The 25,051-nt window shown below is 34.5% G+C and overlaps 4 protein-coding genes across 4 annotated transcripts; 1 reads left to right on the top strand and 3 right to left on the bottom strand.

Moving 5' to 3' along the window:
* Window positions 1-733: 733 nt before the first annotated feature.
* Window positions 734-2,981, bottom strand: LOC110722599 (heavy metal-associated isoprenylated plant protein 39-like). The gene is made up of 3 exons (XM_021901863.1): window positions 2,691-2,981; window positions 2,186-2,261; window positions 734-1,314 (listed from the first exon to the last, which is right to left on the bottom strand). The coding sequence occupies exons 1-3, from the start codon at window positions 2,700-2,702 to the stop codon at window positions 1,001-1,003; spliced, it is 402 nt and encodes a 133-aa protein (XP_021757555.1). The 5' UTR covers window positions 2,703-2,981; the 3' UTR covers window positions 734-1,000.
* Window positions 2,982-4,065: 1,084 nt separating this feature from the next.
* LOC110722495 (uncharacterized mitochondrial protein AtMg00810-like) lies at window positions 4,066-4,899 on the top strand. The gene has a single exon (XM_021901763.1). It carries the CDS (start codon window positions 4,066-4,068, stop codon window positions 4,897-4,899), a length of 834 nt encoding a protein of 277 aa, XP_021757455.1.
* Window positions 4,900-14,206: 9,307 nt separating this feature from the next.
* Window positions 14,207-15,439, bottom strand: LOC110722494. Its single transcript, XM_021901761.1, has one exon. The coding sequence runs from the start codon at window positions 15,437-15,439 to the stop codon at window positions 14,207-14,209; it is 1,233 nt and encodes a 410-aa protein (XP_021757453.1).
* A 751-nt stretch (window positions 15,440-16,190) lies between these two features.
* On the bottom strand, window positions 16,191-23,921 carry LOC110722597 (monodehydroascorbate reductase 5, mitochondrial-like). Its single transcript, XM_021901862.1, has 17 exons — window positions 23,639-23,921; window positions 23,358-23,547; window positions 23,155-23,254; window positions 21,365-21,442; window positions 21,090-21,161; window positions 20,754-20,872; window positions 19,982-20,066; window positions 19,364-19,453; window positions 18,907-19,008; window positions 18,695-18,784; window positions 18,286-18,366; window positions 17,838-17,909; window positions 17,655-17,749; window positions 17,400-17,488; window positions 17,171-17,233; window positions 17,030-17,070; window positions 16,191-16,556 (listed from the first exon to the last, which is right to left on the bottom strand). The coding sequence occupies exons 1-17, from the start codon at window positions 23,646-23,648 to the stop codon at window positions 16,443-16,445; spliced, it is 1,491 nt and encodes a 496-aa protein (XP_021757554.1). The 5' UTR covers window positions 23,649-23,921; the 3' UTR covers window positions 16,191-16,442.
* Window positions 23,922-25,051: the final 1,130 nt, after the last annotated feature.

Raw genomic sequence — 25,051 nt, 5'->3', positions numbered from 1 at the left:
ACGACACCCACAATTGGATCGGCTTAGTATAAATTGTTCCCTATTCAATATTGAGAAGAAGTTCACTTAGTAATTAAGTGGTCTAAATCAACAACCTAGCCTAGAGGACATTCATGACTTATGAGAATTGACATATGCTCCTAGATGTTTTAATTTTTAAATTGTGACATTATATACTTAGATGCAATGTACTCTTTATATGCTATAAAAAGTTCCCATCTTTAATTTAATATAGTGACTTGGATTTTGTACACATGTATTTTTGTGGATCATGTGTATTGTTTAAATTGACTTGCCTATATATGTGGACTAGTAAAGTTGGGAAAAAGAATTGTTGACTATATAGAGAGAGCTGCACCATATTTCATAGATATATAGAGTTAATTTGAGATACTTTAGATACCATGTTTTTATTTTAACATACAATGATTAATAAAATATGCGACTTTAGTATGGATGTTATGCACAAATAAGTACGAAGTATAATACAATTGTAAAATGGAAGAAGAAGAAGCCACACTTTGGCAACTAGGGCAAGAAGTCTAGCACAATGAAGAATACTAACTTATCTCTTGAGCACACTTCAATTTTTTGATGAATACATAATAAATCATACATATACAAGGGAAAGATCTCAAATGTAAAACAATTTTCTAATAAACCATGGTTTTGATAGAAGCTGCAATTGCAAGAGTGTAAGAACATAACCTCGGTTACTAATCACAATCAAAGCTTCTCAACAAAATAGATACTTGGTATTATTCCAAACTCTTTTTATTAGGTACATTTGAAAAATATGTACTTTTGAGTTATGATACAAGTAGTCGAAATTCAAAGTAGAAGCAAGGAGCGGTCATAACAACATGATAACAACATGTACCACAACTGGGCATAACAACATGTACGTCCAATCATCTTGCATTCGCTTTACACCTTACAGGTTTCAACTCAGGCGAATATCACAAGTCTTTTCCATTTAAAGCAAACTATATCCACATAATTAGCAAATCACACAAGTATTAGGATTATTATCTTCTATAGTTTGATAACAATAGTAAACAGGAGGGTTATGTAATCTGTGAAGTCTAAGAAGCTCAGCAATTTGTTTCTCTTTTTCTTCCTTCTCCTTCTTGGCTTTATCATCATCTTTTTTGTCACCCTTTTTATCATCCTTTTTCTCCTCTTTAGGGGGCCCCACTGTTACAATCTGTGCATTCCAGGGTTTCTTTAACTTGCTTACCACGTCAACTGCATCAGCATCTCCTATCACTGTCATTTTACTTTCCTTCAAGTCTACTTCCACTGAATTAATCCCTGCATTATTAATTAACCATCATAAACTTTGATTAGCATTGTTTTACATACCCTGTTTTCCTCTGTTTTTATTGTTGTTAACAACTTAATTATAGTACGAAGTAAGTGTAATATTATTTGATTAAATTAAATCAACAACTTATTAATTGAACTTTTATAATTCAATGTTACAAAATATTCTATTGATATTACCAATCAGTCACCTTTTGTAGCTAATATTATGATTATCAATAAAATACTCCTTGTACATGATTGTTGTAAATTGTAATTTTGTTAAGCCATGAAAAAAATATACTATTGCCTCAATTGTATTATCTTAATTTATGAACAATATCTACCGTGTCAAAAGACCTTCTACAAAAACAACAAAATCACTCCATCTCCCGTCTTATATATGAATTTCTTTTTTTACACAATTTAATGAATTTATATACCTTGATAGTTATAGAAAAGGAAAGGAGGGATACTCAGTCAATTCCTCAGATAAACAAAACTTGTTTATCCCAGGGTATAATTGTCTTTTCAAGTATCAGTGCGGGGGTATATGTGTCTTTTTATATACTAGTTGAGGGGTACATGTGTAATTTCCACACCAAACAGTAAAAGTAAAAAACAAATAGTAATTGGACAACTCACCAAAAGTACTAAATAAATGACCCTGCTTTTTCAATATATTTACAAAAATGTCATTAGATTAACAAAAATTCGTTTATCTGACAGATTAACTTGTTTTTTCCCAAAGGAAAGTATATGCATAAAATTTAAACAATAAATGAAAAAACAATTATATTCGCATGAGAAAAAAATGATTGGAAAAACATGAAGGAAAAGAAAGTTTGAGAGTCAAGAAAAATAAGGAAAGAGCACCAACCTGTAAGTGAAGAGACTGCTTTCATGGCCTTTTGCTTGTCTTTGTCATCATGGATGTTCAACTTCATCACCACTTTCTACACAAACAACCCAACAACCAGATTAATGATCATTATTGCCTTATATTAATTCGTTTATTTCTTCATTTCATCACATCATTTTTCTCTTAAGCAACATATACCGACAATACATCAACCAAATACGTATTCACATATTAGTCTGGGTCTAATCCACCTATCTCATCAATAACGTCAACATATAAAAACTCGATCTAGCTAGGGGCATACGACATACCCCTAGCTCGCGACAAAGTAATAACATACATATAGAGGAAGAGAGATCATATACTATAATATATATATATATGCATTTTATTATAATTGTTATGATGTAAGGGAAACATGATAAGAAACACTGAATGAAATCACTGAAAATAACAACACAATTAAGAAAATATAAATGAACCTATCAACTTAAGAAATGAATATTAGAGTATTAATTATTACCTTGATTTCCATAGATCGAGTTGCTTGACTTGCTTCTGCAAATAAGATCACAGTTTGACTAGCTAACAAATATAAAAGAAATTAAGGTGATATCACAAGAATTGATGACTAATTCTAAATAGACACAATTGTATAGTTTAACACAAATTGTGAGAGAGAAAGTGAGAGAAGTTGTAACTTATAAGATGAGATGTCCTTGAATTTTCAACCAAGGGAAAACACTATACAATTTCCTTGAACTTCAAGGTAATACAAAGACGTCGTCATCCAATTTATTTATTTATGGTGTAAATTTTATTTGATATCGGCTAGAAAATTCCTAAATACATTGATTTTTTTAAAGTCAAGTCGTTAACATAATGTCTTTTTTTGGTATTATATTTTGCAATTTGCTAATACGTATAAAAATAAAGACTTTTGGATGATATAAATATAATTATGGATATGAACAATAGAAAGAGACTAATAATTGTCTTTTAAAAATTTAATATGATAATTATTATTTAATATATATACTTCGAATATGGTATGGTGGGCTATGATTTGTTGCATCTAACGACTCATTCAATAATTTTATGACGTATGTTGAACAACGTTTACATGTGGATTCAAAAGTTGAAAGTAGGTTCCTCGTATTAATAATATGAAGTTAAGGCATGGAAAATGGTAAACGTTGTTCTAACTCCTTCTAAGAGTTGTTACTTGTTAGCTTAATTGCTCACGTTTTTACACACTTTGTTTTTGTTTATTATTACTCCGTATTTTTTTTAGTTATAAGATAATATATGAAGTGTGTCAAAAAAATAAAAAAAATATGAAGAATGTAGTATATACGTTGAGACTTGAACATACTTTAAATGTCAATTAAGAATATGGTGGGAACGCATCTTGTGACCTTGATGTTACCATTTTGATTGATCGAATACCTTGTCATTTATATTTGTTTCGGATAGGGAAATGTCGTCCTTACCTTCCCCCATTTGATCTCAATTTGGAATTGGACATCTAATATCTAAATTGAAAGCCAAACAAGAAAATTTTGTATTTAAAAATTAGTTTTATAATGTCATCCAAGGTTAATTACTAACATTACAGCATAATCAAACCATGATACATAATCCAAAAAGTCGGACTTGTTAATAAATTTCACTTTCTAAATGATACGTAGTATCTTTGATCTTTCCTAAGCTATTGTATAGTACCATGAATCCTTTGTTTAAGAAAATAAATGGTGAAGAATAATCAACCCTAGTACGTACCGTAGAACGTAGTACAATTCAATCTCCTGAAAAACTACGTCAAAAGAGGAAAAGTTTCACTATTATGAAGTATTCTGGTAAACCATCTACTTTTAAATTGAATCAGCCTTGATATTATGAGGAATATATTGTTTCTGTCACAACAGAAATATGCACAGGAAATTATAGAGCGCGCAGGTATGGCCAGTTGTAAACCTGCGGCAACTCCAGTGGATACTCAATCCAAACTCAGTGCAGACTCTGGACCCCAGTTTCATGATCCAACACTCTATCGCAGACTTGCAGGTGCTTTACAGTACCTTACTTTTACTCTCCCTGATATTACTTATGCATTTCAGCAAGTTTGTCTATTCATGCATGATCCCAGACAGGCTCATTATGATGCTCTGAAACGCATCATACGATATATTCAGGGCACCATTGATCACGGGTTACACTTATATCCTTCATCTCCTACAAACTTGATTACTTATACTGATGTAGATTGGGGCGGGTGCCCGGACACTCGTCGTTCGACCTCGGGATATTGTTGTTTTCTTGGGGACAATCTTATTTCCTGGTCTTCGAAGCATCAACCTACTCTTTCTAAATCAAGTGCAGAGGCAGAATACAGGGGCGTCGCAAATGTTGTTGTCGAGGCTTGTTGGCTTCGTAATCTTCTTTTGGAGCTACATTGTCCACTACGACAGACTACAGTTGTTTATTGTGATAATGTCAGTGCAATATATTTATCTCATAATCCCGTACAACACCAACGCACCAAACACGTCGAAATGGACATTCATTTCGTTCGAGAAAAGGTGGCGTTGGGGCAAGTACGGGTCCTACATGTTCCATCTCGTTATCAGTTTGCCGACATCTTCACGAAAGGCCTACCTCGACAACTATTTTTAGAGTTCAGATCCAGTCTCAGCGTACGCCCTCCTCCCGCTACGACTGCGGGGGTGTGATAGAATATACGATATATATTCTAGTTATTCTGTTATAGTAGGAGATATATTTTGTGAATATTTGTAAATATCTTTTGAGTTTCCTAACGTGATTAGGACTCCCGATTGTAACCCTATATATATTGATTAATGGAAAACACTCCAATATGAGGAGTTTACAGTATCTAACACTTTATTTAATTCTGTAGAAATGTTTTACTCATCCTATCGGATAATATTTAAATCAAAGTATAATATCAAGAAGATTTTTCCATCAATTTAAACTTTTGGTTGAGTTGGTTCTAATTAATACTAAATTTTTTCATCTCTTGATTGATGTAGCAACAACCCGAGACATTGTTTGAGCCTTTGACGCACCAACTAGCTAGATGGATTATTTTAATATGGAGTATATATGTTTGCTTCAAAAAATAAATATGGAGTATATTTGTCTGAGCTCCAACTTAAGTAGTCACCAAGACATGTAACTCTATTATTTACCATGTCAAATGTAATGATAAAACTCTAACTAACAACTTCTGATCAACCAACAGACCTATTTCTATCTTAATTTAAAGAGAGCCACAAAAAATAATGATACGGATATAAATTAATTCCATATCTTAATACCACTCAAAATAAGTATTTCAAGTAATATAGGAGTTTATATGTATATATATGAGCATTTGCCATATTATATTTAGATAAGATCGGTGAGAATGGACCGCAAATGCAACTATGCATTGCATGAATAGTTAGGAATTAGGATCTTGTCAATGTCTACTTCGCCAATTCCAATTTATCATTTTATGTTGATCATTTATTTTGTTTGTTATCTCAAGATCACTAGAAGTATTTAGTGAAATTTATTTAATTTTATATTTTTAAAAAGGACCCCAAGTCCCCAATCAACGGTCGAATTTGCATTTAATAGGAGTTTCATTTCTTAAGGTAACCAATTGATGTAATTTTCCATGAGACCATGATAAGACAAACTTTATGTCATGCTCTCAGCCGAAGACCTACATTTACAAAGTCTACGATAGATAGGTACATATTGTTCATGTGTTTGAACAATTGAACTTAACAATTTTATTTGTAGTAACCAATGCAAATATATATGTGAACTACAAAGATTTAACATATTTGTAGTGATGATAAGCTTCTCCTATATACAAAAATCTATTGTCTTCTTTCTCAAATTGAAATTCATATGATCATTTTATTGACTTTGATCACTTTATAGTCAAACTTGATAACTATGGTAATATACTTTCATTGTTTTCTCGAAATTGCAAATTATTTACCAACACGCTGATTTGACCTAAAATCTTTCATTCTTTAAGGATGATTCCCCCCCCCCCACATATTATAAGTAATACGAAGTAAAAAGTTAATTTTTGTCAAAAAAAAAAAGTAAAAAAGTAAATTTATATTATATCACCACTTTGGCAGAAATTGATCTTAATTAATATTTCAGAATAATTTTGCTATCGTTTCTTTTAAAAAAATAATAGAAAATTAAAATTTATAAAATATACAACTCAACCATTCTAACGGCATTTTACATAATAAATAAACATAATTTATTTATTTTTATTATGCTAGTAAAATTAGGTTGTGTCCAACATTTAACACTTTTTTTTGCACATTTACTCACTTGGAAGGGTTGCTAATAAACAATAATTAAAAATGGAATTTCATTAAATAAATAAATAAAAAAAGATAACAATTCTACCAAATTATGTTTTATGATTGCAAAAACATACTCGTATATTGTACAAGTAATTTAAAAGCTTAGGGCTTGTTTGGCATCATTTTTGTTTTTCAGTTTCTTGTTTTTTGTAAAAATAAAAAACAAGAAACAACAAAAAGGTGTTTTCACTTTTCTGTTGTCAATTTTTAAAATTATCATGATTTTAATAAGTTCATATATTTTTTGATTCATTATGGAACATCAAGTAAAAGTTTCATATGTGGCTGGCCACATTTTTTTTATTTTTTAAAATTCTTTTTCTCTCTCCTCTTTTCTTCTTCTCCAAGCTCATAAAAAAAACATCTTGATTTTCTCTCTCTTCAAACACTGTTCACACTCCTATCATCTTCTCTCTCTTAAAACCATCAATTTATCTCTAAAATCCATTGTAACTGCTCCAAAATTCAAGCAATTTTGTTCTACTTTTTCTCAAATTCAACAAATTTTAGTCAAACTTACATATAAGCAAGTTGAACTGACCAATTTGATTAGAATTTTTGCAACTACGAAACCTATTATGACAAAAGAACAAATTGAAGAAAATTTGAATGGAATGAGGTAAAGAACAATAAACTCGTACAGAAATTTGTTCTCAAATGCAAAGGTAAGTTATACTCCAAAATTTTCGAAGAATTTGATGATTTTTTGGGCGATTTTTTTTTTATTATTTTTTTTAAAAACAATTTTAATGGTTGTTAGTGGTACGGGAGTTGGTGGTGGTGTGGTGGAGTTTAAGGTTTTGAGGACGGCGAATGAGAAAAGTTGGTGGTGGTGGTGATGGTGGTGGTTACAATGGGTTTGGGTGTGGGTTAATGGTTACTAGGTCGGGGGCTACTAGGGGTTACTAGGTTGGTCAAGGGTTACTAGGTTGGTTAGGGGTTACTAGATAGGGGGTTACTAAGGGTTACTAGGTCAGTTAGGGGTTTTACTTGAGGTTACTTGGTTAGGGGTTACTAGGTCGGTTAGGGGTTACTTGGGGTTACTAGGTCGGTTAGGGGTTACTATGGGTTACTAGGTCGGTCAGGGGTTACTTGATCTTACTAGGTCGGTCAGGGGTTACTTGATCTTACTAGGTCGGTCAGGGGTTACTTGATCTTACTAGGTCGGTTAGGGGTTACTTAGGGTTACTAGGTCGGTTAGGGGTTACTATGGGTTACTAGGTCGGTCAGGGGTTACTAGGGGTTACTAGGTCGGTCAGGGGTTACTTGATCAGGGGTTACTAGGTTTGGGGTTACTAGGGGTTACCAAATCAGTCAGGGGTTACTATGGGTTACCAGGTCAGTCAGGGGTTACTTGGTAAGGGGTTACTAAGTCAGTCAGGGGTTACTTAAGTGGGGTTATTAGAAGGGTTACTGATATGGCAACTTGGCGCACTGTGTTACCAGGCGCACCAGAAACGTGTTGTATATCATATACTGTTTAAAAAACAAAAAAAAAACCAAAACAATAGAAAACCAAAACGATGGCAAACAAACCCTAACTTTCCTTTTTTTTGAAAACCAAAAGCTCCTAGTTTCCTGTTAAAATGATTATTGTTATTACTAGTGAGTAGTGACCCTTGAATCAAAATTAGCCTAGCTCTTGCTACACTACAAAAATTAAATCCTAAAAATAATTGTTAATGACTTCTTACGTGGGTGTGACTTGGCTACCAGCTCTAGAATCGTATGAGATCACCAATGAGCGAGGCAATTATAGGATAGTCAACGCAGATTAAGAATTTAATCAATTTTTTTTGTTCCAAACATGTATTAGACCAGGATTAGGTTGCCCTGATTCATCTCGTCAATTTAATTTAAGTTAATTAGAGGAAATTAGATTTTAAATATAAATAATAATTGGGTGTGATTTGGAGCTACAGTTAGAAAGCCACTATCAAGTATCAACTATAATGTGCTTCTACATGCTTCAAGAACATACTAATTATTATATCTGCAAAAAGATGCTAATTTTATTAAATTTTGTTTTATACGCATTTGTGACATCAAGAAAGATGCTTATTTGAGTAATTTATTTGTAATCTTTTGACTAATTTTGGCTTTGAACTTTTGATGGTGATATAACGGTAAATTTTTTGGCTATGAACATGTAAGAGTCGGTGCTTTTTTTATGCTAAATGATGTGATTATGCATTTAAGGTTTGAATGAAACCGAAGTTCAAAATGAGTGATCTATATTCTATAGTTGGTTCTCAAGGTTTACTGAAGTATCAAAGGCGTTTTAGGTCATTAGGGTTCTTTGAAGGGATGTATATACTATTATCCATCCTATTTAACGCCTTTTTTTTGGTACTAAGGATTGAGTCCCGGACAAAACAAAATTTTAAAATATATTAACTACTACGCTTGGCAAGGCCACACCAACTAAATCTTCTAGGATAATACGTCAAAGGCTTAGGGTTATTGGACTTGAATCACCTCCGCTAGTCAATCAATTACTCGATTATCTACCCTATATAAGGCCTTGTAAATGTATACTCGGTAAAATATCTGAACTTAAAAGTGGATGTCAAGAAGGTAAAAACCACTTATGTTACCCTAGTAAAAAATTTCCCTATTAAGTAGAGTTGATTGTTCCTCATTCTCTGTCTTATGGGGCTAACTTTCCGTCTATGTCCTTCATATATACTTTTCGCTTTGGATACTCCTGCTCTCGCTCTTCCTTCTCATCCTACCCCTGGGAATATACGTGTCTCTTGGTCGCCTCCTCCCCCTAGTGTTATTAAAATAAATGTTGATGGTTTTGTTCGAGATGGTTCAAGGGTTGTAGGCATTGTTCTATGATATCATTTAGGAAATAATGTTTGTTGTCGTTCTTTTAATATTGGTATGAGTACTGCTCTTATTGCTAAAGCTACGACCCTTCGTAATGGTCTTCTTTTGGCGTAGGCCCATAATATTTCAAAAGTATTTATTGAAGGATACAATTTGCTTATTATTAATATTTTGCAGGGAAAGGTTCAATGCCCTTGGAAAATTCAACTATTAATGGAGAGCGTTAAGAAGCTGATTCGAAATTTTACCTATATTGATTCGCGCCACATTTATAGAGAGGGTAATAGAGCATACTATGTTGCTTCTTTGGGCCATTTTATGCAAGCTCACCAAGATATCGATCCATTTATAGATAGTAAATTTTCTTTCTATTTTGATAAGTTAAGGTATAGTCTTGAGAGAAAATTAGCGTAACTTCTTGTTTACCTGAAGAAAAAAAAAATGGCTCCCTTCCTTACCAACTCACATAGCTTTTGTATATTTTTCAGAATTTAAAGTGGCTATGCATGCTGATATTCCAAATTTCCAATTGTTAGGTTGTATCTTGTCTGCCTATAGATTCACCAGAATTTCAAAAGATTGACCTATTTAGGAATCTCTAGTTCTATGCTTAATTTCAGCTCCTCAAAGCATTTTATGGACTAATGCTCCTTCCACATCTCTAGGTTCTCGGTTCACTGTTAAGTGTTAAGGCTTTCCTCATTCGAACCTTGCCCTTAATTATAGATTCACAAGAGCTTTATAAGGTTAACCTATTTATGTAATGCTATCTTCATTTAAGGTGCCTCTAAATACAAATGAATCTTATCAATATAATGGGAATTCTAAGTTCACGAGTTATATTGATAAAAAGATTTCAACAACTAGATCCACCACAAGCCTTAGACCTTGATTTATCTACAACATGGAATTTTTACTTTCTAAATTTTTTTTGAGTTTTTCTAAGTTATGCCCCCAAACTTCTTCGGTTTCTAAGCTGTGCCCATGCTTTTTCAAACGTCTAAGTTGTGCCCTCAACCTTACTAAATTTTGTTAACAATAACCTTTGACGTTATCACTAACCTTTTTTTTCTTATTTTATTTTCTGATTTTTAAAAAAAAATTCAAGTGTTAAACCAATTAGAACGGGACACGTGTCAAATTAAAAACACCATGACACCATTGTTGATGAAATAACTTAACTTTCGTTAACAGATATGGTTGTCAAAGGGTATTGTTGATAAAATATCATGAGGTAGAGGGCACAGCTTATAACTTTGAAAAAGCATGGGTACAGCTTATGAGAAAACGCAACAACAGAGTAGTAGAATCCAGCTTAAAGCTCAAGCTATCTCCATTAATGGAGGAGAAGAATAGAGAGTATTCTCAGCTTTTTTGAATGCCAAGTTATTACAATATCAGAAAATGAATTAATTTCCAACTAACTAATAATAGGCCTATTTATACTAAAGGTTGTTACAACCATATAACCAATTAATGGTCCTATGTTGACTGTATAAAGCTATAACAGAATTTGTTATAACTGAACAGGCTGAGCTGGCAGTCCATCATGCTCAATACCCCCCCTCAAGCTTGGGGTGGTATCAACCATTCCAAGCTTGGACAAAAGTTCTGTAAACTGAGCTGAAGGAAGGATCTTTGTAAAGACATCAGCAATCTGACTTGTAGTAGGAAAATAGCTTAATTGAATAAGACCTTCAAGAACCTTGTCACGTGTAAAATGACAATCTATTTCAATATACTTCGTTCTTTCATGAAACACAGGGTTTCGAGCTATGTGCAGGGCACTCTGGTTGTCACAGTGAAGAGTTACAGGCTGTAGTTCAGACACTCCCAACTCTTCCAGCAATCTAACAGCCCATGTAACTTCAGAAGAAGCTGATGCCATGGCTCTATATTCAGCCTCTGATGAAGAAGTAGAGGTTGTTGGCAGCTTCTTACTCTTCCAGCTAATAGGAGAATCACCCAAAAGCAAAATATACCCTGTGATAGATTTTCTAGAATCAGGACAGGCTCCCCAATCACTGTCAGAGAAGGCCTGTAGTTTAAGCTTGTCATAACCTTTAAGCAAGATGCCCTGACCTGCTGTAGAGGCTACATACTTAAGAGTATGTAACAAAGCTTGATAATGAGGAATTCTTGGGGCTTGCATAAACTGACTTAAAGTCTGAACTGTATAAGATAAGTCAGGCCTTGTATTTGTCAGAAAATTAAGCTTGCCTACAAGACTTCTGTACAGGAGAGGATCATGAAACAACTCCCCTTCAATAGAACTAAGTTTAAGCTTCTGAGGCAAAGGAGTCACCACCTTCCTGTCTAACTGTATATCAACACAACTCAAACGTTCCTTTGTAAACTTCTGTTGAGTCATAGTGATGCCATAAGAGGTGTGACCTATTTCAATCCCAAGGAAAAAACTCAATAAGCCAAGATCTTTGATGCGGAAGGTAATATCAAGATGCTTCTTCAAGGCTGCCATTGAAGAGGTGTTTGTGCCAGTCACTATCATATCATCTACATAAACAGCAACCAAAGTGATATGAGACCCAACTTTCTTAAGAAACAAAGAGTAATCATTCTTGGACTGGATAAACCCCTGTGCCACCAACTCACTGGTCAACTTGGCAAACCATTGTCTTGAAGCCTGTTTCAGACCATATAAGGATTTTCTGAGTCTGCAGACTTTATTGCTGGGATTAGGAACACCTTCTGGAAGTTTCATATAAACTTCTTCATGCAATTCTCCATGGAGAAATGCATTGTTCACATCAAGCTGAAAAATAGGCCATTTCCTGCTTGCTGCCAGAGCCAAAATACTCCTCACAGTTGACATCTTGATGGCAGGGGAAAAAGTTTCTTGATAATCTATCCCTTCTTTCTGTTTGTAACCTTTAGCAACAAGTCTAGCTTTGTATCTCTCAAGAGATCCATCAGCCTTAAGCTTGACTTTGTATACCCATTTACAGCCAATGGGCTTCTTTCCTTGGGGAAGATCAACAACATCCCATGTATTATTTTTCTCCAAGGCTTCAAGTTCTTTTTTCATTGCTAACTGCCAGTTGGGATCTACAGCAGCTTGTTTCTAAGAACTGGGTTCTGTCAAGGAAGAAGAAGAAGCAATTAAGCATTTATGCGCAGATGGTAAATCAGTAAAATATACCAGATTACACCAATGCTTCCTTATGCCCTTTCTGGAAGTTGAGCAATCATAAGCACTCAAATATGAAGGGGTTCTGGTAGGTCTTGCAGAAACCCTGAGAGGTGGGAAATTAGACAAATCCAATACATCAGAACCATCAGAAGTACTAGATGGATTATGAGAAGGAATGTGTTGTTGAGTTTGTGTTTGGTTTTGTGTTTGGGTGTGTGTTTGGGTTTGTGTTTGGGTATGTGTTTGGTTTTGTGTTTGGTTTGGTATGATGCCCTGAATATCTGTATGAACATTAAACATATCAGGAAAATCAAAAGAATGATTGAAAACAGTATTTACAGGCAAATAAATCTTAAAAGTGGAAGAAGAGGGTGTGGTAGGAGCATCAGAAAAGTGATAGGGAAAGTGTTTTTCATGAAACACAACATCCCTGGAAATTTGTATCTTCTTTGTGTGAAGATTCAAGATCTTATATGCCTTCCGATTTGGAACATAACCAAGAAAAACATAAGTTTGAGCTCGAGGATCAAACTTTGTTCTGTGGTGCTTTATTGTTGAAGCAAAACATAGACATCCAAATACTCTCAAATAATCTGTTTGAGGTCTAACTCCAAATAGCTTCTCATAGGGTGACACATTCTTCAAAACCTGCAGAGGCATTCTGTTCACTAAATGAGTTGCACAAAGTAAGCACTCTCCCCAGTACTGTATAGGCAACTTTGACTGGAAATACAGGGCTCTGGCAGTCTCCAGGAGATGCCTGTGTTTCCTTTCCACTACTCCATTTTGCTGTGGAGTTTCAGTACAGCTCTTTTGCACAACAATCCCTTTTCTATTGTAAAACTGTAAGAGTTCTTCTTCAGTTAATTCTCTTGCATTATCAGATCTAACACAAAGCACCAAAGTCTTAAACTGTGTTTCAGCATAAGCAACAAAATCTTGTAAAAGTTGAACAACATCAGATTTGTGTTTCATCAAATAAACCCATGTATTTCTTGAAAAATCGTCTACAATTGTAAGAAACATATTGAAACCATTGTAAGTAGGGGTTTTGTATGGTCCCCATACATTTACATGGACTAACTCAAATGGTCTGTTAGTCTTTATGCAACTATCAGGAAATGGAAGTCTTGTTTGCCTGGCAACAGGACAAACTTGACAAACAAAATCATTTAAGCAATTGTCTTTCAAATTTTCCTTGACAAATTGCAACCTAGAAAAAGGCATGTGTCCAAATCTTAAATGCCAAAGCTTAGACTCTTCCTTGTCTTTATTCTTCAAACATGCAGCAGAAGAAGAAACATGAGCAGCATGTTTGTCAAAAAATTCTTCAAGTTTCCCAACACCATCACAACTTTGTTGAGCTTGAATGCAGTAGAGACCATCCCTCAAATCACCAAGAACAAGTGGCTGGGTCAGATGTGGCCCCTGAATAGTACAAGTATTAGCTGTGAAATTTACACCACAATTCATGTCTTTGCACAGTTTATGTACAGAGATCAAATTGAACTGAAACCCTGGCACATGCAACACATCTTGTAACAAAATATCATCATTTAGCCTCACTGTTCCTATATGCAAAATCTTTACCCTCTTTCCATCAGGTATAGTAATAGTATTGTCTAAATCATTCATTAAGGTATATGACTAAAAAAACCTCAAATCATGACATATATGATCTGTAGCACCACTGTCTATAACCCATTTGCTACTAAAAGAAGCCATTAGACAAAGTTTACCTGCAAAGAGAGCATATCCTGCAGTCTGACTATCATCCAAGTCAGTGGCAGAACCTTCCTGCTTGCCTATAAAAGCCAGATACTGATTATACTGGTCATTAGACATCTGAACTTGCAACTCAACACCAACATCAGCATTCTCCTCACCATCAGTTTTAGCAAGATTTGCTGTTCTAGCCTTAACAGCATTACCAGTCCACCCTGGAGGAAAACCATTGAGCTTAAAACATCTTTCTATGCCATGTCCTGCCATTTTGCAGTGATCACAATACCAATTAGAAACCCTTTTTCCAGTTTGACCTTTGCCATTATAAACCTGATTCCTTATAGGTTGTCCATTATTAGAGCCACTATACTGTTTGTAGCCCTTGTCTCCCTGCCTGTCAAAGAACCTCTTCCTATCTACAGCAAAAGCCATAACTTCTGAATTCATGCTTGCAGCAACTTGACTCACTTCCTTATGTCTTTCTTCTTGCATACATAGTCTATGTGCCAAACTTATGGTAGGCAAAGGTTGCATCATAAGAATATTTGTCCTGACCATTCCAAACTTATCATCTAATTTCATCAAGAACATCATCAACCTCTGATCCTGCTGAGATTTAATGATTTTCTGACTAACACCACAAGAACAATTTCCACAAGAACACACTGGTAAAGGATTTTCACAATCAATAGCATCCCAAACAGTCTTAATTCTTGTAAAGAACTCAGTAACAGGTTCATCTCTCCCTTGTTTGATATCTATTAGCTCTTGTTGCAAAGAATACAACTGAGTGGCAGAGGTTTGCCCAAATCTTTCTTCTAAATCTTTCCAGATCTCATAAGCAGTCTTATAAAACCACACGCTCTTTGCAATCTTTTTATCTAAGGAGAACAACAACCAACCAACTACTAGATCATTACACCTTTGCCACGCATTAGCAGTACGATCTGTACTAAGAGGCTGAGGTACAGATCCATCTATGAAACCTAATTTGTTTCTAGATGAAATTCCAAGCATCATCGTTCTCTTCCAATTATTATAACCAGATCCGTCAAACAAATCATTCACCAATTTCGTGTTTGAATTAACTGAAGGATGAATATAAAACACACTACCAAGCACAGTTGTAGGATCAATAAAACTTCCAGCAGCCATTTCTACTTAAAAGACTCAAGAACAAATCGATTTCAATTCGAAAGAAAAACACAAGCAAGCAGATAAATCGATTCAAGAAGATCAATATCAACAATCAACCATCAGAATCATTCAAAAAACAAGCAATCAGCAACAAATTGAAGCAATCGATCAATTTCACAGAATCAACAACCAATTCTTCAAGAAAATTCTGTAAGAAGAGCGAACAAGTACCTCAATGATAATCACAAGGATTCCAGAAAAATGCGGAGCGAAAAACAAGCACAATCACCAGATCCGAAGCTCTGATACCATGAGAAAACGCAATAACAGAGTAGTAGAATCCAGCTTAAAGCTCAAGCTATCTCCATCAATGGAGGAGAAGAATAGAGAGTATTCTCAGCTTTTTTGAATGCCGAGTTATTACAATATCAGAAAATGAATTAATTTCCAACTAACTAATAATAGGCCTATTTATACTAAAGGTTGTTACAACCATCTAACCAATTAATGCTCCTATGCTGACTGTATAAAGTTATAACAGAATTTGTTATAACTGAACAGGCTGAGCTGGCAGTCCATCATGCTCAATAGCTTAAAAATTCAATAATTTGGGGGGAATAACTTAGAAAAACCCTATTTTTTTTTTGACAAAAAGTTATTTTCTACATTTTGGAGAGGATACTGTTCTTGATTACAATAGCTGAGGTAGTATAACAAATATAAGTGTTAGAAAGTAAATACCAACTTCATGTAGGTGTGACTATATAGATGAACAAAAAGCATCCCCTTCATTGAACGGGTCAAAAACTAGTTTTTATTTAGATAGACATGTAGTACACAGGAAAGCCATGGCCTGCCGCCAACAGTTTCCTTTCACCTCTCCTCTCCCTCACCTCGCTATCAAGTGCAAAAAAAATTCGATTGTTTGTTACATGTCCATAAAATTTGACAACCAGTGTAAATGGCTGAGCTGAGTACAGAATTAACCAGCTGCTAGCCCTACCTAAACTGTTGCCCCAGCCTAAAGTGATTGACGAACAACTTCTAAGGCCTCCTCAACTGATGATGCACTTTGCAGCTTGGCTTTGTCAACGAAAGGCTGAGCCTTAGCAACTTTGGGAAGAAGTTGGAATTCCTGAAATTATCATAAGATATCAGCATTTACTTCCAATCAAAACAAAACTATGAATATACATGCATATGTGATAATGTGAAGCTGATAAAAAAAATCCTACTGGCAAAAGTAAATGTAATACTATTCATGAAAATCATGGGTACAATCCGAGTCTTTCAATATAAATCATGCTTAAGCTTAAGTTAAAATATGAGATTATCAGCACGCTGTAGTTTCAAAGATTTGACTCATTTGAGGGATCAATGAACCATATATATGCAATACAGTTCCAAGACCTAGTGCCTAACAATACAATCTTTAATTTCAATCAAGAAGAGCATCATTTTTTAATTTCAGAAAAATACTGAGAGTAATTTTTCAGCCTTCACGATTACATATGAACAACCTATGCCAGTTAGAAAGGGATACCACACATAAACTTTAAAAAATAAAACAAATTTATGAAATTCAACTACAAGGAAACAAATAAGTACCTCAGGACTTCCGCTTTCAACAAGAACTCCTTTCAGTCTCCCTGTTTAGTAGACAAGGCTAGTTAGAAGTGCTCAAGAATTATCGTCTGTGACAGTGAAAATAAAACAGCAGAAGGAAGGAAGGTGATGAATAGAACATACCAGAATCAATCCAGAATGTAGCAATCTTGGGGTCGAAGTTTCCTACCTCAACTGTCTCTCCAACTGTTAAAAAGGTGATCATTATAAGCAATAAAGTACACGATTATTATCCCTCAAAAAAAAAAAAAAAAAAAAAAAAAAAGTACATGATTGCTAAGTCATAATTACAAATTGTAACTCTGCTGCAGTTAAAAGCAGAATACACAATTATTTTAAGCAGCATCATTACCATTGTCCCCAAAAAATTGCCACCATATTTTTCTTTGGCTCCCTTCATACTCAAATACCCTTGAGTAGAAGTAGGGAAGGTAATCGTATCTACATTCAAGCAGGAAAATATTATCAAGAAAGATGACTGATAGCTTGTCAGGAAGAACCACAATAACCTATCTAAAAAGAAGATAATAACTATAAAAAAAATTAAAAAATAAAAAAAAATAAAAAAGAAATGAATAAAAGAAAAAAATCAAATAGTCTGGCCTACGTGTGAGTTCGAGCACTCAAAAGTGCACTGACACAATGCTGAGCTGATTTACGGGCATGGTCCACATGCTCAACACGAGCAACACGGTCATACATCTGCCAAACATGTATACATCACTTCCTGAGTGAGAAAGCAACGCCTTGGGGAAAAATATATTGAATAGAATGAGAATGCTTAACGTACTTTCAATGGAAAAGCTGCGACATCTCCAATGGCAAATATTCCAGGAACTCTGGAGCGAAACAAACCATCAACCTGACACCAAATCCACAATTTAGCGTATGTTTTGCATTGCACTCATAATGTATTTATTCTAAAAGAAACCAGAACCTGACTACATATATGAAGTTCATCTACAGAGAGTGATGCTTTGTTATGGCACACAGATCTAGGAATACAGTGCTCCACAAATGAAGTTATGCAGCAAACCTAGTACATGTGACTACCATGCTTACTGCACAATCTAACAATGAAATTACGCCAACAATATTGCTACAAAAACCTTACGCCTAGAATAGAAAGTCCGCTACATAAACTATGAGTCATATCAAAGTGAGTAACAATTACTAAGTGATCATCATTTTGAAATAGAGGGAGTACTTCGAAGTTCCAAAAGAGAATTAGCAATCACCTGAATACCGCCAACAGTTGTATCTAAGCCAACATTTTCAAAAGGACCAACTGCAGGTTTAGCTCCAATACCAATAACTATCTGCACAATCCATCAATCTATCAAAAGCCTTAATTCCATAAGTGCACGGGTTGAAATAAATTTAATCAAGTTCCAATTTGCTCTTTATAGAAAAAACCACCAGTAAATAAATCAAATTTTTATTAAAATTTTATGACTATAAACAAAATGCATACAAAGGGGAGAAATTCAAAGCAAGTAATACCGCAAACCTAAAGTGTCTGCTTCTATATGGGAGTAAATCAATCAATTTTTTATTAAAATATTATGACTATAAACAAAATGCATGCAAAGGGGAGAAATTCAAAGCAAGTAATACCAAATAAAAAAAAAAAATAAGCAAACCTACAGTGTCTGCTTCTATGGTAGAACCATCTTCGAGTTTGACAGCAGCCACACTTCCATCAGAACCAGCTTCTAGGTTTATAATCATAGCACCCTATATCATTTATTATCACTGAGTGTTAATACTGTACAATCAATCATAATTTATCCCAAAAGGGGAAAAAATCTACCAAGAATTTAGTCAAATGACAAGGAAGTAGTTGACAAAGTGACAACCTTCACAAACTTGACCCCGTTTTGCTCATACAACTCTTCATACTTCCTGGCCAGTGAAGGAGTAAACAGTCTTGACAAAAGACGGTCTTCAGGAAAAATGACCTACTTAATCAAAGCAACCAAGAGAAAGATATCAGTGCTAAATCAAAGCAATACAAATTGAATGTACACATTGGAGAAAGCATTAATTGACTGCAGGAAGAATATTGCAGAAAAACTTGGCACATTAACCTTAGATGTACCCTATTTCAAATTCTATATTCAAAACTGGAAAGCAAATACAGCCAGTTTACAAAAGAATCCTTGGTATCTTAAATAGTTTACTAGAATATCCAGATGCAATTGCACAAAGTAACAAATCTTACTTTCTCCTCATTTTTCCTCTTCTTCTACAATTTAAATGCATCAACTATTAAAATATACAACTTCAACCAAATGGCATATTGTCCACACATACCGTGGTATCAAGGTTCCAACCCACGGCTGCAGCTGCAACTTCCATGCCAATATAGCCACCGCCCACCACCACCACTTTCTTTGCTTTCTTCTGCATAATGAAAGACACAATCTTTAATCTTCAGGCATAGAATTAGAAACATCATGTTTATATACTACTGGTACAACTAGCAACTCAAACTCATTTCATGATGAAAAAAAAAAAGCACACATTTAGTGACAACAAGCAAATACAATTATACAGTCATGGAAGGGAATGTAAAATTCCATAATTGGAGATATCAAGAAGCGCCTGAACATAGGTTTTAAAAAAGATGGTACTCCATATTCAGTAATGTATATAGTCATGAACATTCTTTTAAAAAATAACCAAAGTTGAAGAGTTGAAATCCACGTGTGAAGCATTTATGCAATATTCAGAGTTACGATATGTAAATCTGTAAGTCAGATAAACAACTGAGTTCTAGAGATCACCCTCGAATCTTGACAATAATGGGCATTGAAACAATAGCTTGATGTTATAAGATGATAAATTCTGCTTCAAGCAGCTCATAAGTCTACATTAGGGTACTATTAATGATCAACGACAAAATTAAGCCCAGAAAGGATGTTGAACTACCAATGATTCTATAAGGGAGTTAGCATCTGCCACGTCCCGAATATAGTGCACACCGGGTAAGTTTCCTCCAATTTTCTCTGGAAACCTGAAACAAAAAGGTATGAAAATGGATCTCTCAGATTTTGCAACATTCTTGAAATAGCAGGATGATCCCATAAAAAAAATAATAAAAAAAAAGGCATTATTAGATTAGAAACTACAGTATAACAAATAAGAGATAATGAAGGAGAAAAGATCACAAAAAATATAATAGAGTAGTTCTTTCAGAATTTAAAATATAGAAATCCAAAAACAAATGTTATGTTAATCGATTTTTAGACACAAGATATTCTGCTTCCAGTCCTCCACAGTCCACATCATATCATAAATATTGCCACTAACAACTTCGGAGTATCAGAAGACATTTCTTAATACTTAACAAGTTGACATAGCCTCAAAAACATGACATTCAGATTTAAGCATGGCCTAGATTCATGTATCATCATGGATTGATATGCTCAAAAGCTCAATAAGTCTTAACTATAATGCTTGCAACAAATCAGACTGAACCAAAGGTTTAATTCACTAGCAGGAACCAAACATTTAAATTATTCCCCAAAATCAGGCTTCAGAGTCCATGCAAGAAAACTATATGCATCAGCTAGCTATCATGTTAAAAGATTTGTTAAAGAAAGATATCTTTGGTATAAACCACTAGCATTGCATTATAGAGTGCATTTTTCACTTTCTAAGAAAATGAGAGCAAATCACGTAAAGAAACAGATGATAATACCTTGTAGCTGTGCAACCAGTTGCAATTATAAGTGACCCGTACTTCAGTGATTTTCCTGACTGGGTTTGTAGAGTGTGCTCATCAATATCGACACCTGTCACAGCATCCTCGTAAATCATCTGTGGAGAAACAAAATATACCACACAGATGTCACAATTCCCTAGGCACCAAAGCCAAAAATGAGAAATTAAAATAGATAATTTGTAAGGACAAAAATTGAAATTTATAACTCTTTAGTCATTTACAAAGCTTTTCTAACTAGCCAAATATAACAAAACAAGAAAGATCAAGAGAACAGCCAGCATTACAGAACATCAAAGAAGATTATTAAGCTACCTCAATTCCCTTCTCCTGGTACCATTCCGGAGTCTGCCTTTCACCACCAGATCCAACGCAAGTATGGAAACCCTTCAAAGTCAATTCTAAGTCAGAGCCGTAGATACACTAAATTTTATATACAGGGAATCCAACACTCGACCCTTAAGAAATCATAACAAATATAAATGGTTAATAACTTTACTTCACCAAGTCTGAAATTATTTAAGTTACAATTGCAACCTAAAGAAATTGGCAAAAATTTTCCAACTTAGAAGATGAAACTGGTGTCTTACTGGTAGTCGTGCAGGCTTCTTATCCAACGGAAACAAGTAGCCCTTCGTCAATGCTGGACGCTCATATGGTGCGTAAGCCTTGCATAAAAAAGATACCTCAACAGTTAACAGAACAATCAACAAATGTAACAGTGTGTAGCTTAATAAGTGAAATTCAGTTCAAATTTTTTAATTTTCCTTGTTTGGGATTGGGGTGGGAGGAATTCTGATTTCAGTACTTGAACAATATCTAATATAAACCAAATACAACCATAGACAGTGTTTAAGAAAATAGGTACGGTACAAGTGGTCTACAAACACATTCGCTCTCCTGCGAACTAACATCAGTGGCACAGTACCCACACAAATAATATAAACTAGTACAGACAAGTAAAGCAATATCATTAAACTGATGTACCCAGAATATGCTCTTATTTTGCACCCAACCTATCCTATGGGCATTTGGACAATCTATTCAAAGGTAAAGTTCTAAGAAAATGACTTACAAGTTACAACCTTACTCAATTTTCAAGAATGCCTTTCCAACAATTTCAAACCTCAAAAGTTTCATGCCACTAATATGGCTAAATGTCATCTCCTAACACTTCGTATCCCAACAAAACTAATGCCACAGCCTATGAGCTTGGTGGAGACCTCTACCTGCTCACAAAGTACAAAATGCTGTAGGATAACTACATTTCCACAATCTTTGCACAAAACAGATTAGATTGAACACTAAAGCTTGGGGTTTTTCCTTTTTCCTCCTTTCTCTTGAACTTATCTACTAGCAAATTCGCAATGCACTAAAATTTGGCTCATGAGATAATGGTTATATCACCACTTCAACAAATAATGCAATTACAGAAGAAGTCTGACACACAACTGCTTTAAAGTCCTAAAACCTCACATTGCATTCTGAACCTCCCATGACATGAACCGCATAACAAGGTGCTTAATTCAAAATTAAGTTATCACAGTCAAGTGACTGAACACTTTCCCACAACACAACCGTGTGTCAAATGCACTGCAGTCCTGGTGATGATTACCTTCATCTATAAACCCAAAGCAAAATCAACTACATTGATTCGACTTCTCTTCCCCATTCACCCATCACGTCTTCTCCCCATTTGCCTCAGCAAAACTTGAGGCACAAACATCATAACAGGTGAAAAAACAGTAATTTCAGGATCCCCCCCCCCAAAAAAAAAAAAAAAACAAGCTAACAATTTGAGGCAATTTGAACGATCCAGTCTTTCAGATAAAAAAAAAAATGGCAATTTGTTTTCCTAATCTAAGACATGAAAGTCTAGACGTGCTTCAATCACTACCTCAACCTCTGAATTAAAACTGTCTACCATATGATCAAGGTACTTTTGCACCATATCAAACTTCAATTCCCAATTTATTCTTCGTTAATCCCTTTCTAAAAGTCATTACAAGTCCTATGTCAACATGACATAACAAATGTTACTGCAAGTCTACATTGAACATTAGGCAAAATGTACCCCGTAAAGGCCGTAATATATACTTCAATCTCAAATTAAGCACAACTATACTCCGCGCCAGTGTGACTACGTACTTGTTTGGTTGAACATACAAAGTTATACTCCCTACAAAATCATCGCTCCCATAAAATTGTACTTGGTAATTTTTAGAATCAAACAAACGCTGATAGTTATGTTGATATCGTAATTTGAACTAGTAACGCGACAACAAAATCCTAACCGAGTTATAATAATAACTAGTGTGAGCGGTGAAGCCCAAAATATCTAGAAGCTCAATCAATCAAAAATTTGAAATCAAGAAGAAACCTCTTTAGTGACAATGCAGAGCTTGCCATCAGCCAATCCATGTTCGACAAATGTCCGAGCCGCATATCCCGCCGCATTTCCACCTCCAACAATCACATACCTAAATTTCATTTTCATCAACCAATAATTAATCCAAATTTAAATTCAATCCAAAGAATTAAACGTAATTTCAAAATTAAAATTGATGAGATAAACCGACATACTCTCGATTATCGTTGGAGAAACTGGAAGAAGCAGCGATGGAGAAACTTCGATTGCCATTGAAGGTTCTAGAAGCGATGAACGAAGGTTTAGAGTGGAATTTGGAGAGAGAAAATGAAGAAGAAGATGAATTTAAAGAGTAGCCATGTTTAAGTGAGAGTGAGTTTGAAATAGTCGCCATTAATCTACAAACTGAAGAACAAAAATTAAAATTAAATTAGGAAAAATGATGATGAAAATCTGGAAATTTTGAAAGAGAGAAAGATTTAGGGATTGATTGAACCTGTTGACATCGAAAGTAAAGTTTGATGATTAAAATAAATAAATAGTGGTGTTTGTTGAATTAAATAATATTAAAGTACTGTATAATTATTGGAGATGGCTTTAACTGAGACTCAAAGGTCGTGTTGTTGATGAGAGAGATGAAAATGGAGAATTGGACAAAATGAAATGAAGAAAGTATGTTGTGTTTTTGTTTCTAATAATAGTAGCTGCTGTAGTTGAAGTTATTTTTTGGTAGCAGTGTCCTGCAACTATTTTCGGGTAGTCTAATTTAACGATTGAAATTTAAATAGTGAGGAATGAAATTGCCTTGGGTGCTGGGGTGCAGAGATTTTGGATCGCAATCCGTCACTAGTGGCTCGTGATGTGATCGTATGGCAAAATATGAGACTTATGTGAAAAAACGAAGGACCCAAGAACCAAATAGCACAAAATACTAAATTTATAAGGTTATGTGCCAAGATGCACTATTATGGCCAGGGGCGGATCTATTAAGGTGCACAGCGAGTCACATGAGTCACCAGCATACAAAAAAAAAAAAAAAAAAAAAAAAAAAAAAAAACTAAGAGGCGAAAGAAGGGAACACGCCTTTTCGGCCGCGGTGGTATGATTTTCGGGCCTTCTCCTCGTTCCGCTCGCTGGCCGACTTTGGTGAAATATAATTTTTGGATTGAAACAAGTGATCAATTATTGATGATGACTTATAAGTTCGAAAATCCTAGATCCGCCACTTTATGGGTGAAAGTGAAGCAATGAAGACTCGTTCTCTTCAACTTATTCCAGATACTTATTACTTATTCTTTAATAAATTCATATCAGATCAAAAAGATTCAGATCAGACCAGATCAGAACTTTTGATTATCATTTACTTATTGCTAAATATCGTAAATAGCGTATTAAATTTTTTTATAAAAATTACATATTTAAAAATTTTATAATGAGATGAATCTAACAAGATCCATTTTGATGATATTTTTCTTTATAGATTAGTATTAAAATGCGGTCAAAGTTTAGTCAAATTGTTAAATCAGATCAGAAAAATTCAGATTAGACCTTAAAAAATTTAGACCAGATCTACTTGTTTCAGGTGAAGAGAACAAGTCCTAAATATACCTAGCAATAAAATATTTTTAGTACACCCATCAATTCTTTACACCTAACTACTAACTTTAGGTGTATTCGAGATCGGTACATACAATGATAATGGTTTTGGTGGTTACTAGTTAGTGGTTTCTATTCTCTATATGGCAAATCAATTAATGATGGACTTATTTGATCTTATTAAACGATTAATCCTTTTTATTGGAGTAATTCCCGGCTAAAAATGGCATTAATGTCATACCCGGCTGTATTGGTCAATCTAGATTTCTTGAGCCTTGTCTCAAACTCTCACCACAACTCATCATCATTTTTT

Source organism: Chenopodium quinoa, unplaced genomic scaffold (assembly GCF_001683475.1).
Source record: "Chenopodium quinoa cultivar QQ74 unplaced genomic scaffold, ASM168347v1, whole genome shotgun sequence".
Taxonomy (NCBI): Eukaryota; Viridiplantae; Streptophyta; class Magnoliopsida; order Caryophyllales; family Amaranthaceae; genus Chenopodium; species Chenopodium quinoa.
This window is presented reverse-complemented; position numbering and strand designations above follow the sequence as displayed.

What these genes read in the sequence shown, in the direction of transcription:
- LOC110722494 (XM_021901761.1), bottom strand. Translation starts at nt 15,439, where the DNA reads ATGGCTGCTGGAAGTTTTATTGATCCTACAACTGTGCTTGGTAGTGTG.
- LOC110722495 (XM_021901763.1), top strand. Translation starts at nt 4,066, where the DNA reads ATGAGGAATATATTGTTTCTGTCACAACAGAAATATGCACAGGAAATT.
- LOC110722597 (XM_021901862.1), bottom strand. An exon ending in TTCTCCAACGATAATCGAGA is followed by an intron (nt 23,255 to 23,357) that starts GTATGTCGGTTT and finishes AATGAAATTTAG; the next exon opens with GTATGTGATTGTTGGAGGTG. An exon ending in AGAAGCCTGCACGACTACCA is followed by an intron (nt 21,162 to 21,364) that starts GTAAGACACCAG and finishes TTGACTTTGAAG; the next exon opens with GGTTTCCATACTTGCGTTGG.
- LOC110722599 (XM_021901863.1), bottom strand. An exon ending in AGCAGTCTCTTCACTTACAG is followed by an intron (nt 1,315 to 2,185) that starts GTTGGTGCTCTT and finishes TTAATAATGCAG; the next exon opens with GGATTAATTCAGTGGAAGTA.